This window comes from Marmota marmota, unplaced genomic scaffold, assembly GCF_001458135.2.
Source record: "Marmota marmota marmota unplaced genomic scaffold, marMar, whole genome shotgun sequence".
NCBI classification, from domain to species: domain Eukaryota; kingdom Metazoa; phylum Chordata; class Mammalia; order Rodentia; family Sciuridae; genus Marmota; species Marmota marmota.
The window spans coordinates 5,132,194-5,149,753 of NW_025999941.1; the positions used below are offsets into that span (position 1 = coordinate 5,132,194).

A 17,560-nucleotide genomic window follows, 5' to 3' on the forward strand; every position below is an offset into this window, starting at 1 on the left:
CCCTCCCTCCTCCCTCTCTCCCTCTCTCTCTCTCTCTCTCTCTCTCTCTCTCTCTCTCTCTCGCATTCAGGCATACATCTGCCTTTTTTCCTACAAAAGTGAAATTCTATACAGGTTTGCTTTTAACTTACCACAGTTTATATGACCAATTCAGTAATTCTTTGACTTCCTCCCGAAATTCCCTTACTATTATGAATTAGATTATTCCAATAATTTGTTATTGTAAACAGAAATAACAGGCAGAAATGAATTAGCCTTTAAAAGCAGGAGGAAAAAATGTCTTGCAAATTTGTGAAAGAGTGAATCTTTGGGCAGCTGAGACCCTCTATTGGCCCTAGACCCCCATTTCCCTTTGCAACTAGTGTTCTGCCTTCCCCACCCAATATGCCCTGAGGTCTGGCACATGCAGAATAAAATGGTCTAGATCCCACCTCCACCCTCTCCAGGGTCCTGTCTAGCTTCCCACCCCCACCCCAGTGCCCCTTCTCATCCCTTGGCCCCAGGATTAGGGAGGCTCAAGAGCTGCCTTCTCTTGGAAGCACTGTCCCCTTTGCAGGCCTCTCAACCCCATCCCCATTTGTCCTTGCCAATATGAAGACACCTGGTGAATGGGAGGAGTTGGTGAGAGTTTTGTACCCCTCCACAGTCCCTGAATGGTGCCAGTGGTCATGGCCTGTCAGTCAGGGCCAGCTGGCATTTGTACAACAATGGTCACTGCCAGGCTACTTCCTGACAATCTAACAACTCACTTGAGCTGACAGTAAGGAACAAGGAGTATAAGTTCCCCTGTCTTCATCAGAGTAAGACTCATCCTTGTTCAAATCCTAGGTTCATCACTTATTAACTGCATGACTTTAGGAAATATTTTACCACCTCTGCACTTTAGTTTCTTCTCATGTAAAGTGGAGACAATGACATTCTTTCACGGTGTTGCTATGAGAATCAAATGAAATGACAAACAAACACACATAGCACAGCACCTGCTTCATAGTCTTATCTTTATCTTGTCTCTGGTTTGATCTGGAGAACTGTAGCTTGTCTCTGTCCAGTTTTCCCATCTGTAAAATGCGGAGAATAGTATTCCCTTGCCTCCTGGGGTTGTTGAAGGATAAAGTGAGTTAACATAACTTAGAACAGTGCTAGGCTAGTGGAAAGTGCTCAGTAAGTGTTGCCACTATTATTGATTTCAGAAGTATTTGCTAAGCACCTACTGTATGGCAAACACAGTGCCAGGAGTTAGAGAAATGGTAACTTATTAATCAATCTACTTTCTACACACTCCAAAATGGACAGAAAGTTCTGCTATGCTCTGCTGCTGCTCCCTACACACACACACACACAGACACACCAACAAGGACTCTCCCAGTCACATTTCTGTTTGGGGTCTAGTTGGGTCTCTTTTGCCTCTGATGCCTAATTCCAAAGTTGTGGGAAGGAGGACTGATTCCAAGGATGGTGCGCGCTACACATTGGAAAAATTGTGCTGGAGTCATAGTTTCTTGGAGGAGAGGAATTCAGCTGTGAGAGAGCATTCAGTGATGCCTCCCACAGGCGTTCAGAGGTAACTGGCTGTGTGAGTGCCTTAGACAGGTCACCACTGGCCTGAGCAAAGCAATGCATTTAAAAATACATCCCTATTTCAAGTAAAAACACAGAGATGATGCCTTTCCATCTCTTTTGCTGTCGCAGTTATTTGTATCCCTATCTTTTTTCCTCCAAGGAGCTGAAGACACCATTGACCTTGGATGGCAGTGTTCTTCACTGAGTCCAATCTCAATGTGATTTACAGAAGGATGCATCATCTGGCCCAGGGTGTCCTCCCCTAGACAAACCTAGCTTTTCTGCACATCCCATTCTGTACACATTTTTGTATTCACTTTGTGTTTCTATTCCAGTGTCCTTAGGTAGAGTTTTATACATGTTCTCACATCAGCTCTTTGTATGTATGAAAGAGGGAGGCAGAGCCTGCAGGAAGGAGGGAGAGAGAATAGAGGGAAAAGGTGCAAATGACACCCAACACATGAGGGGAGGCTAGGAGGATGTTTACCTGTCTGCTACCCAGGTGCATATGATGTTTTCTAGGGCAGAATGAGTTGTCTTGTGTTATGAGGGAGACAGAAGGCAGGGAACACCAACTGGAACAATAACTTCCCAGTAATGTTGTCAATAGACTGCATGAAACAGAAGAGCAAGCTTCCACAAAACCTAGGAAAATAGAGCAGGTGGGACTGCACCTGGGAGGGGAATGGATTGGTGGGTGGTAGCTCATTAATATTATGCTGCAGAGTTACAATCACCAAAATAACCCTGGCTGCTCACAGAGGAACTGGAGACAAGGGGAACAGGGTTAAATTTGTTAAATATTCTGTGTTACTGATGCTGGGTCTGGGTGGGGGCAGCAGATTGAGGTCAAAGGAAGCCCCTAGAAATTTGTAAGGGGTTCTCACAGTGTGGTGAGAGATTTTCATGTTTCAGTATTGAAAATTTTCATTTTAATAGGAAACTATGCCTCATCTAGAGAACCCCCTTCCGGGTTAGCTGACTCTAGCTTTGTGTTGCTTCTGTTTGTTTGTGGGGTTGTGGGTGAGAATAAGACACAGGCATGCCTGTTTGCTTTTCTAGGTTTCACAAACCCACTGAGGCCTGCAGCTTGTTTTAATGTTCCTTTTCTCTGACTTGGTTCTTTTCCAGTTCTGCCACCAGGGGGCGCAAGTTTGCTTTTCAGGGCAGCCGCCGGCCAATGCGGAAGGCAGGGCGCTAAGATCTGCCGTTCTTGGATTGGAATCCTTTGTTAGCTTTGTGACCTTGAGGGAGACATAATTTCCCCTTTTGTGAATGTTGAAAATCACCTTGTAGGGTGGGCGTGAGGATTAAATGAAACGACCTGTGCTAAGCACCTAGCATTCAGTCAATGATTAATAATTGCAGCATCTCTCCTTGTTCATCCATTCAATACAATTATTGATCCATATTTCTTTATCATGGCTGACAAGGCCTTTGTCCTCAAGCATTCTACAATATAACAGGTGTCTTAGACATACACACACACACACACGCGCGCGCGCGCGCGAATACAAGATATCTTCCACACCCCAGATCAAATTCATCTGAAATTCACTCTTGCATTTATGCATGAAAAGCCACATTTTGAAGAGGTAAGGTATGTAGCTACAATAACAACAAAACACTGGGAAGAGACTCATTCTGTTTTTTCTCTAGCTTTCTGAGAAGTTAAAAGTCATGTGCCAAATAACTAATGAGAGAGCATTTCATTTGTTCCCCTAACAAATGGTGGTGGTAGTGGTGGTGGGTATTACTGGGGATTGAACCCAGGGGCACTTTACTTTTGAGGTACATACCTACCCTTTTTATTCTTTATTTTGAAATAGGGCCTTGCTAAATTGTTGAGGCTGGCCTCCAAACTGTGTTCCTCATGCCTCAGCTTCCTGAGTCACTGGGATATTATAAGTGTGTGCTGTCTTGTTTGGCTCTATATGCTCCCTCCCCCGATTTTTATTTAAGACATTTTGCTACTGTAATCCTTCCACTATATCGCTATATGATATTATGCTTTTGTGCCTCTCTCTCTCTCTCTCTCCATATATATACATTTAATCTATTATTCCCTACTGGGTTCTGCTGTAGAATAATCCACAGGAAAGATAATATGTTGCCCCCCAAAACTAATTTTAAAATCCTTTTTTCTCAAAGTGGGACCCACTGACCCTGGCTTAGTACAGCTCTCTCAGAATGGCCCAAGGCTTGTGGACCAGTATGCCCTTCATGGAAGGTGTATGCAGAAGTGGTTACAGCCAAGTTCGGAAGGAATTGCACATAACATTAAAGAGGTCAGTGTCTGTCCACAGGCAACGGGAGCCACAGAAGCCTTCTGAGCTGAGGATTGATGGGTGATGGGATGATATCACCAGCCACGACCTCTGGAAAGAGCAGGGTCCCTCCAAAGCTGGAGGCTAGATGACTTCATCCTCAGTCCCACTCCAAACTTCCTTCCCCATCCCACCTCCTCTTTTTTTCCTCTCCCTCTATTATTCACATTCATTCATTCATAAATTCAACAAATATCTCTTAACCATATATCATATTGTGGATACTGATTTATGCTCTTGGGTTGTTAGTTACTTGAAGAGTCTATGAGACTGGGGAGCCTGAGTCTTAAGGAAAGACTGTACTTGTGCCTAGTTTGGCTTGGGTTTCCCTAAAAGTAGAGCCCAAAGTGAGGTCTTGGGTGCATGTTGTTTATGTTGTGGGGTGAACCTGGGAAGCAGCAGTGGGAAGCAGCAGAAGTGAAATGGGATGGAAGATAATGTCAACATTACCATGTCATCCATGGTTCTGCTGGACCCACCCGAAAAGCATGCAGAAGGCTTCCTAGAATTATCTACATGAAAACTAGAGGCTGAGGCATCTATCCACTGGTTCCTGTCCCTTCACTGGTTGAGAGTTGCCTGGGGATGTTGACTGGACCAGCAAACCAGGCTGCTTGCTCCCTGGCTGTGTGAAGAGCTCTGCCTTCAGAACAGACACAGGCAGAATGTGGAGCGCTTAGCACAGGGGGATGAGAATCTGAGCCAGCACAGAACATTTCACTGCTGTGGATGCCCAAGAATATGTGATGCAGGTGCCAGAGGTGCCCCATGGGACCTTATTGAACTTTGCAATCATATTATAAGTGATATGGCCCCAGGTTGGGCAGTGTGCCCCTACTTAGGTGAGATGGTTTCTAGCTCAGATCTAGAATACTAACTTCTGTGCAAGACTCTGTTCTTAAGGATGTTTTTTGGGGGGACAGGGAGGGCTCCTGGGGATTGAACTCAGGAGCACTTGACCACTAAGCCACATCCCCAGCCTTAGTTTTTGTTTTGTTTTGTTTTGTTTTAATTTAGAGACAGAGTCTCACTGAGTTGCTTAGCATCTCCCTTTTGCTGAGGCTGGCTTTGAACTCGTGATTCTCCTGCCTTAGTCTCCCTAGCTGCTGGGATTACAGGCATGCATCACCACACCTGGCATAAGGATGGGTCTAATTCAAAAGAGTGGAGCTTCCAGAAGTTGCAATGAGATCTGCTTTTTTCTTTGCACAGTCTAAGTGCCAATGGTACAGCTGAGATGGGGCTCAAGGTGTTTCCACCTTCATGGGAACATGTAGCTTTCTGTATTGTGTACCCCAACTGATGATTTCTTTAAATTTTGATTTGCCAAATGGTGTTAGGATGCTTGGTGCTGTCATCCAGCTGGGGCCTTCTATCAGCATTGCTCAACATCGTGGTTGTACATAAATCCTGTCATCAAAACCTCTCTACAGGCTCCAAGTTCCATTTAAAGTTCTCCTGTGTTAGTTGGAGCCAGCAGCAGAGCCTGTGACACGTAGAATGCCTGTCACTCTCCTTCGTGGCAGCCCAGATCCATTTAATTTAAGGATCTTGTGGCCAGGAATGTTATCTGAACTGTAACCATCATGCTGTGTTGTCCTTAAATGAATGACAGGAAATGGATCCATGAGCCCTGTCCGCTTCATTGTTGGTGGCATCACTCCAAGCTTCTGCCATGAACTCGCGCCTATGAGTCACTGAGGAGGTAGAGAGAAGCCACTTGAATATCTCAACCAGATTTTGAAGAAGCTTTTCAGGAACCAGAAGCGTTCTCTTGATATGCATTTGTTCTTATCTCTGGCTGCTTCTGGAGTTGACTTGCTTACAGCCAGGAAGCTGGGCTAACATGGGCACCCGCCATTCTTCTGAGGACACAGAGCCCTGTCACATAAAACCTGACACCTGAGAAATCAAAAGGCACCAGCCACTAGGCCTGGATTCCGAGTCCCCTCCCTGCTCAATGTACACAGCTTCATAGAACATCAGCATCAGACAGGTTGATCTGGGACAGCGATGGAGCAAGACCACACTATCATCCAGTCTCAGCAAAGACAAAAAGAACACAGGAAAAATACAAAGATGACCAAATGGCCCTTCTCCTGGCAAACAGGACTGGCATTTTCCAATTAATTACAGCTCTAGCCCTTCTGTTCCTCTGCCACCTCCTAAATACAGTTATTAAGATGCCTAATTGTAAAATTGTCCCACTTTCTGACAGCGCCCTATTCAGAGCAATAGGCTTCCTAAACTTTCCCCAGGTCACCTAACCCAAACCCTGAGGTCCTAAGAAGCCCCTCTGAACACCCTCCTGTGAAACACCCATGAATCCCAGTGGCATATGGTCTTTCTTGTTGCAGCGAGTGCCAATACACCCAACTTTGACCATCGGTATGTTCCTGGTGGACAGAAGCCTAAAGGAAGATGGCTAGTGTTGATCTATTAAAAAAGGAAGGAGATATTCCCAGCTCCAGAATTGCTCACTAGGGTCCATTTGGGCTCTGTCCCTGAGGGAACTTTTGTTAGTTGGTTTCTACTGCAGATGTTTTTGGTGTCCCATGTCACATCCCTGGCCCTCCATGGGATTTCAGCTCAGCTCTGGTGGACACTTCCACATGGGCTCAGATGCATCTTGCCCAACATCCAGGTCAGGCCTGGACCTCTTCAGTTTTCTGCCTTGAAGCTTCAGAAGCCTTGGAGCCTGCTCTCCTCTTGCAAGTGCTGTCTGCAAGGTCTATTTGTCCTGGATGTAAACTTCAACCAATAAGGATGAGAGTTTGTTAAAAAAAAATGTCCCAGCCTGCTGCCCATTAGATGGATTGCTTGGAACATCTGGTTCTGCCAGCCTCTCAAATTTGGAAGCATCCAACTCCATTGCTCATAACACCCTTATATTGGCTTTTCTTCCTTCCCTGTGTCACTGTCTATGCTCCCTCACTCTTGCTTCCTGGGGTTACCTCCCAAATAAACTACCAGCATCCAAGGTCCTATTAGGGTTCTACTCCTAGATGACCCCAAAATAATGTCTCTCCAGCAATCTTCACCACCATCTCCTTCCTGCAGAATTTTCAAAAATAATTTTATTTGTTCTTTTTAGTTATACATAACAGTAGAATGTATCTTGACATACTATAAATACACAGATTATAACTTCTCATTCTTGTGGTTGTATATGATGTGGAGTTTCACTGGTCATGTATTCATATATGAACATAGGAAAAAGTTTTGTCTAATTCATTATACTGTCGTTCCTATTCCCATCTCCCCTCCCTTCCCTTTATTCCCCTTTGTTTAATCAAAAGTACTTCTATTTTCCACCTCCCCACTTATTGTGTGTTAGCATCTACATATCAGAGGGAATGTTTGGCCTTTGGTTTTTGGAAATTGGCTTATTTCACTTAGCATGATAATCTCCAGTTCCATTCCATTTACCAGCAAATGCCATAATTTCATTCTTCTTTATGGATGAGTAATATTCCATGGTGTACATATACCACATTTTCTTTATCTGTTCATCTGTTGGAGGGCACCTAGATTGGTTTTATAACTTAGCTATTATGAATTGAGTTGTTACAAATATTGACGTAACTGAGTCATTGTAGTGTACTGATTTTAAGTTCTTTCGGTATATACCCAGGAGTGAGATAACTGGGTCAAATGGTAATTCCATTCCAAGTTTTCTGAGGAATCTCCATACTGCTTTCCAGAAGGGTTCCACCAATTTGCAGTCCCACCAGCAATATATGAGAGTCCCTTTTTCCCACATCCTTGCCAACATTTATTGTTATGTATTCTTGATAATTGCCATTCTGACTGGAGTGAGATAAAATTTCCATGTATTTTTAACTTGTATTTCTCTAATTGTTAGAGATGTTGAACATTTTTTCATATATTTGTTGACTGATCATGTTCTGTGAAGTGTCTCCTGCAGAATTTCTTAACCACAATGTTGACTGGAACTATTTCCACCTCCAGCTCCAACCAATTATTTCCCAAGCTCCTGGTCCCAGGAATTGGTTCAGGGCAGGCATCATCTGTTCAGTCAGGGTGAACCTCAGAGTTTTTCATGGGGATTCTGGGACATAGACTCAGTCTTGGACTTGGTTTAAAGATGGCTGCACATTTTCTGCTATTCCTCCTTTTGATAAGTGAGGCTTGTTTCCTCGCCCCCTTGAGATGGGTCTGGTCTGGGATTCTTTTGAGCAAAAGTAATACAGTGGAGAAGACACTACTTGAGTTCCAAGTTGGCCTTTAAGAGGGCTGGTGAGTTCCACATTGATCTCTAGGTACACCAAGGCACAGTCTAAGAAACATGACTACTCTCCTGCAGAAAACATGGGAGTTGAAGTCCTGAGATGACATGGAGAGGCAAGAGACTCTGAGCCCAGCCTGCCTGACATCCTGCCATGAGAGTTCAGCTCTTTTGAACCCTATAGATTAGACCAACCATAGCTGAATGCCATGGAGTGATACCACTCGGTACCCCGTGAGGCAGAGGAACTGCCTTGTTGAGCCATGCCTCACTCTAGCCCCACGAAACTGTGAGTGATAATAATGAAGCAGTTGTTGTTTTAAGCTGCTAAGTTTAGGTGTAGTTTGTTACGCAGCGATAGATAACTGAGCAGTGTAGGGGGTGGATGTGAGGTATGGAACTGTTGCAGCCACATGGAAAGAACTTAAATCCATCTGTAAAGAGATCAGGATAAAGGCTTTTTACATTTGAATGCAGATAAGAACTCTCAGGTGTCTAAGCCTAGGGTACGTTCTGTGACTTTTACTTTCCATCTTCATTCTACTGGATTCTGGGTCCAAAAGAAAGCTCTTACCATTTCAATTAAAGTTCAGTAAGGATATATTATGTGCCTATGCAAAGTTGGATACTGTGTTAGGAACTCTGGTGGAAGAAATGTATGGGATACCTGTTATACAAAGTGGTCTATGTGAAACCAGAGCTATATACACATTTCTCCACAAATGGGGCACTTAACTCAGCCTGGTAGTGTGAGGAAGAATTTAGAGAGATGGTGCATGAATTGGGTCTTGCCTGCTGGCTAGGAGTAGGCTAGTATAAGAGGATAGGGCACTGTGGGCAGAAGGCATTGGCAAAAGCAGGGAAAAGAAAAGAGTATTGTATTGGGAATGACAAATTGTTTGATATTCAGAGATGGTGCAATGGGTGTCAGAAGTTTAGTCCAGAGGGTGGCCGAGCATGCAGGCAGGCTGTTCCAGGGAGCCTGAATGTGTTCCTCTGAATGTGATGGGGCATCAGGGAAGGGATTTCAGTGGGGAAGCTCTTTAGATGGATCATCTGAAGTTCAGGGTATCGGGGTCAAAACTGGAGACGTACCTGGGAGCTATCAGAATATAGGTAGATTGTTACTACCAAAGATGTGCTTTCAGGGTCACTGTATGCTGAATATATTCTCGTGGCACTGTTGGAAAAAATAATTTTTATTTATAAATCTAGGTCTATTTTGTGTCCCACTTGGCAAGTGCATCAAAAGGCACATTCATTTGCTTTCCTGGAATTGTTTTTGAAGTATCTCTGCCTTCCCAGAAACCAGAAAATACACACTCAACTTTGAATCTGTGCTGACATGAAATATAGTGAAGATGGTATTTTGCAATTTTCTGATTCATAGATGACTCATCAAGATGTCCAAAGTCAATGGTTCAGAGAACACATGAGATAAGGACCTAGAAGTGTCCCTGGCATGTAATAGGCATTCAATAAATATTTATTGTTTTTAATCTGGAAAGTGATCCTAAGAGATAACTAACTAGAATTTACTCTGGAAAAAAGCATTATAATCTGGGTTCTAAACATGATTATAAACATGTCACCCAGAAACTTTGTACTTTGCAGATAATTTAAAGCATAGCCATTGAAATTAGCTGTAGCACAGTGCCCAGCTCCACTGAGTATTGGCCAGATGCTGCTCTTTCTGTGGTTACTGAATGGACTAGGAGGAGAATTGGAAGCTAAGTGTTGGAGGATTTTGTCTTAAGCACCTGCCTTATAGGAAAGTCTTGAGAAAATACAGAGGCCCCCTGACACTATCATGTAATCCCTTTTGCCACTGAAGGAAAGCAAACTGGATTAAAAGGCTGTCACTGTTATTATAAGCAAGATTTTCAACCAGCTTCCTATGTCATAGATTTTCATGTGATATACAACAAAGGAAGACATCATCATAAATCCCATGTGAATCCCCTTCAACCTTATTTTTACCCATTTCTATTCGGATGATCACTATTCAGTTTCATTTTCTTTACTGATTTTTATAAGCCATGACTACTTGCTTTTATGTTTCTTTTAGAAGCAAGTAGGAACCTATTTCTCATAGTCAGAAATGAGCAGTTTTATTGGTTGTCATGCTTAGGCCACAGTATTTGCTGGAAGATGTGGAATAAGAGAGATCAGAACACCTTTGCTTCTTATAATGTTTGACTAACTCTAGAGGCAGTGTTTCAGATCCAGATGGCAAGTGCCTTTCTTGCCCTCCATGTACACTAAACTGAGTACACTGAGCTGGTTCTGAAGCAGTTGATAATTCCTACCTTGGTCAGAAGACAGAATCTAGAGCCTGGCACAATGGCACACCTGTAATCTAGTGGCTTGGGAGGCCGAGGTGGGAGGCTGAGGCAGGAGGATCCTGGGTTCAAAGCTAGCCTCAGCAACTTAGTGAGACCTTAAGAAACTTAGCAAGACCCTGTCTCAAAATAAAAAATAAAAAGGGCTGGGGATGTGACTCAGTGGTTAAGCACCCCTGGGTTCAATCTCTGGTACCAAAAAAAAAAAAAAAAAAGAAGCATAAGCTAAGTGAATAATATCCAGGAAGTGTGAGCACAGAATTTTATAAGTTTCCGTCTCTGAGTGGTGCAGGTTTACCTCATAATGATAAAAGACAGAAGCAGAATTCAGGTTTGCCTGAGAAAGGAGGCATCCCCCCAATGAAGATGATGTTATAGGCCACTTATCAGCCAAACTCTCTTTCTCAGCTCCCAGAACCCTGATAGGTTCTGGGTGTCCGTGTGCTCTTTCTCCTTTTGCAGGGGCACTTTCTTAGTTACTCTCCCAGCCTCCTTTGCTGCTTGGTGTGACCATGTGACAGTTATGGCCAATGAAACAGAAGGAAATGTCTGCTGATGGGCTTCTGGAAAAATCTTATTTTTTCAATGGATGTTAGAGAACTTGCTTCTGCTGCTTCTTTCCATCCTCTTTGGGTTATTGGAGCAAAGGTGTGATGTATGTATTGTTGTGTCCATGTTGGTCAACAAAAATAAAGATATCAGAACAAAAAACAACAGGAATAGTGAATGGAAGATTAAAGGAAAAAAAAAAAAAACAGATTACAGATGCCTATGAGCCATTGCACCAAGAATGAAATTGCCTATCTTCAGCTTGGGCATATGAAATGACAAAAGATCATTTTTCTTTATTTCCTGGGGGTTGGTTATTCTGTTACTTGCCCCTGACCTCATCCCAACTGATGCACCAATGTTAGCACACCCTGAAACAACGTAGCCCTTATTTTTACCTATTCCTATTTGAATGGTCACTGTTTGGCTTCATTTTCTTTACTCACAGGTACTGTGAAACAATGAAACAGGGAGGTTAAAAGCAGAAGTCTTGGAACCAGATGATCCAGCTCTAGAACTTTCTAGAAAATTTAGAAATTTCTTCTAGCCCTTGAGAAAATTTACAAATGGAAGACTCACTCCTCAACAATGAAATGAGCTAATTTAAAGTGGGGATTATAATGATGCCTACTTCCTTGGCCTACAGTGATTATAAAAAGAAGTAAGGTAGATAAAGGGTCTAGCAATGGCTTTGAAGTCTGGTTATTACTGGTATTTCTTCTAATGATGGGTGCATATGTTTAGTCACAGAGGTCTTACTCTCTGTTGCCCAATCAGTGTCCATGTTTTTTTTTTCCTACTTGATTTTTCTCCCAATTCTTGAAACGTCATGCTTCTATATCTCCCTTTCTCTTCCACAGTAGAATCCATGAAATCAAGCATTCAATCCTAAGGGAAGTGCTAAGAGCAAAATAAGGAAGTGTGGACCATGGCTCTTTGCTAAAGGAAGCCTATTGCTTAGTCCAGACAATAAGTCTACCAGGAGCCATATTGAATAACAGCGTAGGACAAGAACCACCTTCAGGCAACATGTATCACATTTCTCCCTGGATCCCACCTGCAAGACTGGAGCCACCTGGGTAGGGAGGCAGATGGATTGGAGAAGGCTGCTAAGAGACCTGACCAGATGGGGTCTTGAGGGGGTGTCATTGTCAAGGGCACAGAGCTGGAACCTCAAGGAGACAGTGGTGGCTCCACCACCAGGCAAACCAACCCATCAAGGAGAGCCTCCAAGGGCCTCCCTGGAGAGAACACTCTGGAAGAGTTGACTGGAGAGGGAAATTACCTCCCCAATGAGCAGTCAGAATAGGGATTTCTCATCCTTCTGTTACATCAAACATCTGACTAATGTTGTTGTTGGTGGTGGGGAGATTCTCCAAGATAAAAGTAAATAGGGGTTTGGGGGTGTAGTTCAGTGGTACAGTACTCACCTAGCATGTGTGAAGCACTGAGTTTGATCCTCAACACCACATAAAAATAAATAAATAAAATAAAGGTATTGTGTCCACCTATAACTAAATAAATACAGCCTGAGCTGTGACTTCCCCTTGTCTATCCAGATCGCTGATGCTGCCTATCCCTGGTACATGGTTAACACTCACTGGACAATGATATCTAGGGTCAGCAGCATGGGGAGTAGTGCAGTAGAGATGGATTTGGATCTCTTTGGAACTCTCCATGAGTTGAGGGAGAGGGAGCTGCCTTGGGTTCTTCGTTTTCTCTGGTATCAGCCTTGGATATGCTGACACTGATAGTCAAAAGTGCATGATGAATCCAATGGCCTCAGAGTAACAGGCAGCAGGCACCCTTGGGTTTGGCTGCTCAACATTTTATAGGCCAGTGTTGTTTTCTGAGCACAAGAAGTAAGGTTTGCTGGCCTCATGTAGCCTTTGCCTCAAACCCTGCTGTTGGAAGTCCTTTTCCTTGGCTTGGCTCCTACTGTGAGTGTTTTGAAGTCTGGCGAAATTGAAAGCCAGAGATCAGGGTTTGCATAAATCTGCAAAGGTTATTGCCCTAGCCCCACACAAGAACTTATGTCTGATTGCCCTCCATCCTAAATGCAAGGGGATTTGTGTGTGTGTATATGTGTGTGTGTGTGTTTGCATGCACTGCCTTTTATGTCTTCTCCACAATAGGATAAAAAGTAGAATATCAAATCTTATCTATTTGTGTCATTTAATCCCTTTGACTTGGCCAAAATTCTGAGTTACTACTTTCTTCTTAGCAGTCCTCCCTTCCACGTTGTTCTCCTTGCTGCCTGTGGTCTGGTTAGGAATGCATGTTCTGCTTCACCTCTATTAGCAGAACCTGGAACCTGTATGTCCCACTAAGAAAGAGGCAGGGGCTACCATGTCAAAGTTGTATTATTTTGATTTTAGAAAAGGATTTATTGGTTTGCCTATTCCTCCCTCTTTCTAAAGTGAACTAGAGTCTACTTCCTTTTTTTTTTTAGTTGTAAATAGACACATTACATTTATTTTGTTTATTTATTTTTATGTGATGCTGAGGATCGAACCCAATGCCTCACACGTACAAGCAAGCACTCTACCACTGAGCCACAACCCCAGCCCCTGGAGTCTACCTCTAATGAGAACCTGTGTTATATACATTTTTCCCACCTTTTGGGGGGGGGTCTGTTTTTGCTTTTTTATTATTTATATTTATATTTATAAATTTTTAGGCCCTTGGAGCCAAAAAATTCAACACTTAGTTGGCTTTTTACAGAAACGGTTTGCAAAACCACACCTAGTTTTATCTTTTTCAAGATCATCCACAATTTCTTTTTAAAATATCTTTATTGAGATAAAATCCAGGTATCACATAATGTACTCATTTAAAATCTACAATCCAGCGGTTTTTAATCATGATTTCTTTGGAAATTTATGTGTGTGTGTGTAGTGTGTGTGTGTGTGCATGTGTGTGTTTAAAGAATCTATAATTCTCCAGGCACTCCAGGCACACTTGTACACATGCCTGTAATCTCAGCAGCTCAGGAGGCTGAGGCAGAAAGATTGCAAGTTCAAAGCCAACCTCAGCAACTTAGCAATGAAAGGCGAGTGACTCACCTGAGATGGAAATTCAACCAAGAGAGTTTATTGGGTGGCTGCCTGAGGGGGAAGAAATCGAGAGGAAGAGTGCAGCAGCCTGAGCCTGCAAGCTTCAGCTTAAGAAAGGTTACTTAGGCGACTTGGTGGGTGCTGATTGGCAGGGTGACTTAGGAACAGGCGAGGGGACACTGTGTCCTGCGGGGATTGGTCGAGAAATCATTTGACTTTGGTGCCCTTCAGCGAAGGAGTGAGTGGTGGGGGTAAGGGATTACATGATATTCTTCTCAAGAGACAGAAACTTAAATTTAGCAGGGAGAAACCTAAAGGCAAGGTCTCCCACACACCCAACATGCAAGACCCTGTCTCTCAATAAAATATTAAAGGGCTGGAACTGGGGATGTGGCTCAGTGGTTAAGCACACCTGGGTTCAATCCCCAATATAAAAAGAGAGAGATAATTTATAATCCATCTCCTTTTGTAGCTGAGTCAAACACTCTAGTCCAGGGGTAGCAGCTGTCAGCCAAGGCTGACCACCATCCATTTTAATAAATAAAGTTTTATTGAAACACAGCCACACTCGTTGTTTATTACTGTCCATGACCCTTTTTGTGAAATGATGGCAGAATTGAATTGTGATGACAGAGACTATAGGGCCCTCGAAGCCAAAAAATTTAACACTTAGTTGGCTTTTAACAGAAAAAGTTAGCAAAACCACCCTCATTCACAGTCTAATACAATCTTAAAATGTTATCTTTACTAAGTGAATTTGTCCTGGTTGCCACTGTTTGATGGTATATGGTAAGAATCTGGATTAATTATTCCTATACCACCATCCCTTTTGGCCCTCCTGTTCCTTCTTCCACAGAATAGTCAGTCTCACTTGGTGTCCATTCTACCTGCATGGCTACTGTTTCCCTCCCTGTGCTGGAGAGGAACTCAGCCTTGTACCTCAATTCCCATCCCCAACATACCACACAAATCAGGAAATCACTGTTAAAAGTCTGGCCAGTAGCAATAAGTCAAACAACTTTATATTGAACACTAGACACCTAACCTCCTTTTGCCTTCATTATGAAATGTCCTTGATCATTTTAGGTGTTCACCATGTCTTTGGATCCCATCTCTTCCTTTAACTCATATCTGAATCTTTCTTACTTTATAGTGGGAAGAAATTATGTGCTCCACTCCCAACTTCTGTGGTTACCTGCATATTCTCTAACACAGAGAAATTTAAGAGGGAAATGTGCGTGCGTGCGTGTGTGTGTGTGTGTGTGTGTGTGTGTATGCACGTGCATGCTCTCACACACGCACATATTCATGCATGTGATGCAGAGGAACCTTGTTTCTCCAGGCATCAGGTTTCTTTGAGAAGGGACATCAATTAGTGGAACACTAATGGCCTCTCGACCCTTACTCACTTTTCCTCAAGGAGAAAGGATGTTTAATGTTACTGAAAAGCTTGGCATAAGGACTAAGCATATTGCCTCTTTAGTCTCTTCTGGAAGGAATTGCCTGGAAACTGCTACTCTGGGCTTGAAGTTTGGTGGGATAAGTTCAACTCAGAAGGAATCTGGAGCATGGGGTGGACTACTGATAAATAAGCAGAATGGGATTTGATAAGCAAAATGCATTGTAGACAAAAGATTTCACTGAGATTATCCATGTGTTTTTGGAGGCACTGAGTCAAGAATTTGAGTGCAAGTGGTTTTTACTTGGAGGATAAGTCTAGGAAGCATAATTATGGGAGTGAGAAAGGGAATGTCAGCAATTCAAGATGCATTAACAAGGCAGCCATGTCTGTGGGTGACTAGAGCTTAATCCCACAGTGAATTCTGAGAAACAGTGTAGGTTGCGCACCCCAGAGTTATCCTATGTGAGAGGGGAGGGAGCTGAGGTATTTATATACCAACTCTTGTCAGCCTTGAGTGAGAAGTGCTCCGGGGTGATGTGACTTCCAAGCTATCTTGGGTCTGCTCCAAATCATAAAGCAGCTTTCTTTGACTTTGTTGGGGGGTGGACAACCCAGGTAAAGAAATACACATACTGACACTTGAAAGTTCTTTAGGAGCAAATTGAAGATGTAAGACTAGAGGGATGGGGGTGGGACTATGTCACTCATGTAGACTTTAGTGTTGGAGAATGAACGTGGTTTTCCTTCTTAGTTATGTGTGCTTTAGCTTCACTATAGGACTTGAAGTTTCCAGAAATCAAAATTTGGACTTTGGCAGGATTTGTTTTCAGTCATTTAATTTTATACATGGCTATTAGTTGTGTCTACTTTTAGAGGTCACAGGTCCTGGCCTATCTATCTACAGGGGATCCCTGACAGCTGCTTCTATGTAGATCCTCTATGTAAGGCCAACTGCCAGAGCCTCATCTTCCTCCCCAAGTTCGGGGACATATTCCTGCCCCCTACTCCCAGCAGCACTTCCTATCACCCTATCACCCCCGAATTCATATTAAATAGCATTACTGTGCCCTCATACTGTGGATCCCCTCAGTAGAGAAACTGGGACTGAGAAGAGCTTACAATCTGAACTATTCATTTGCTCATTGTTCCAAAAATTCTTTGGAGAAACTGACACCACCCACTCCATCAAGATGAGTCAGTTGGAACTGGTGATGAACGGACCCAGAGGTTCAGACAGGAAAAGTGAGTCTAAGACAAAAACTGCCATAAAAACATGGTCCTGGAAAAGCAGTTTTGATCAAAGATGGGAAGAGGGAAGTAGAGGGCAAGGTAAGGGAAATGAAGGAGGCACAATTACAACCACAGACAAATAGCAAAAACAACAAAAAAATAATAATTTCCATGGGCAAAAGAACCAAACTAGTAGAAGAGAAAGAGGAAGAGTGATGAGTGAAGAGAGGAAAATGAATTAACAATGGTGGTAATTACTTCTGTTAGATGCACGATCCTAAAATATAGGAGCGAACCATCCTATCCTGTGATTTCAAAAAGAGATTGGTGAGAAAAAAGAGAAGAATAATCAAAGAATTTGTCCACTGAGGACTCTCCAATCACCAAGTAACAATGAAGAAAGCTACCGAAAAAGTTTAAATGTTTGCCACTCAGATAGTGGTCGGCAGAGCAGCTGCATCAACATTACCTAAGATTTGGCAGGAATGTGGGATATCAGGTCCCAACACAGACCTAATGAACCAGAATGTGCATTTGAATACAATCCACAGGTGATTTGTGGGCACAGCAAAATTTGAAGAGCACTGGATTAAACCAAAATGTTTGGAGGCTTCTCAGGGACTTAGGACAGGGATCTAGCAAGTCACAAATTGGGGAACAATTGGCAACCAGCAACCGGAATCCAGTCATGATGCTCTAGCTCTTGCCTCTGCTCCTGTCTCTGTATTTCCTTTTCATACTCCTCCTTCCCTTTAATTCTCTCTTTACACTGCATTTATCTGCTTACTAGGGTCATATGGGAAAAATTAGGGTGCCAAAAGCTTTCACATTGTCTCTTAAGTAAC

At 43.0% G+C, this 17,560-nt stretch overlaps 1 protein-coding gene across 3 annotated transcripts in view; it reads left to right on the forward strand.

The window, feature by feature from the left end:
- The window catches only part of Dph3 (diphthamide biosynthesis 3), a 39,854-nt gene that overhangs the window by 13,509 nt on the left and 8,785 nt on the right, over positions 1-17,560 (forward strand). Inside the window, exon 4 of one of the 3 annotated variants that reach the window (XM_048801039.1) lies at positions 2,692-3,078. The exons of the other annotated variants lie outside the window; for them this stretch is intronic. Within the exon in view, the coding sequence (XP_048656996.1) occupies positions 2,692-2,820 (129 nt within the window). The 3' untranslated portion in view covers positions 2,821-3,078. Of the gene's footprint in view, positions 1-2,691; positions 3,079-17,560 lie in introns of those variants that run through there. 3 annotated transcript variants of the gene reach the window in all.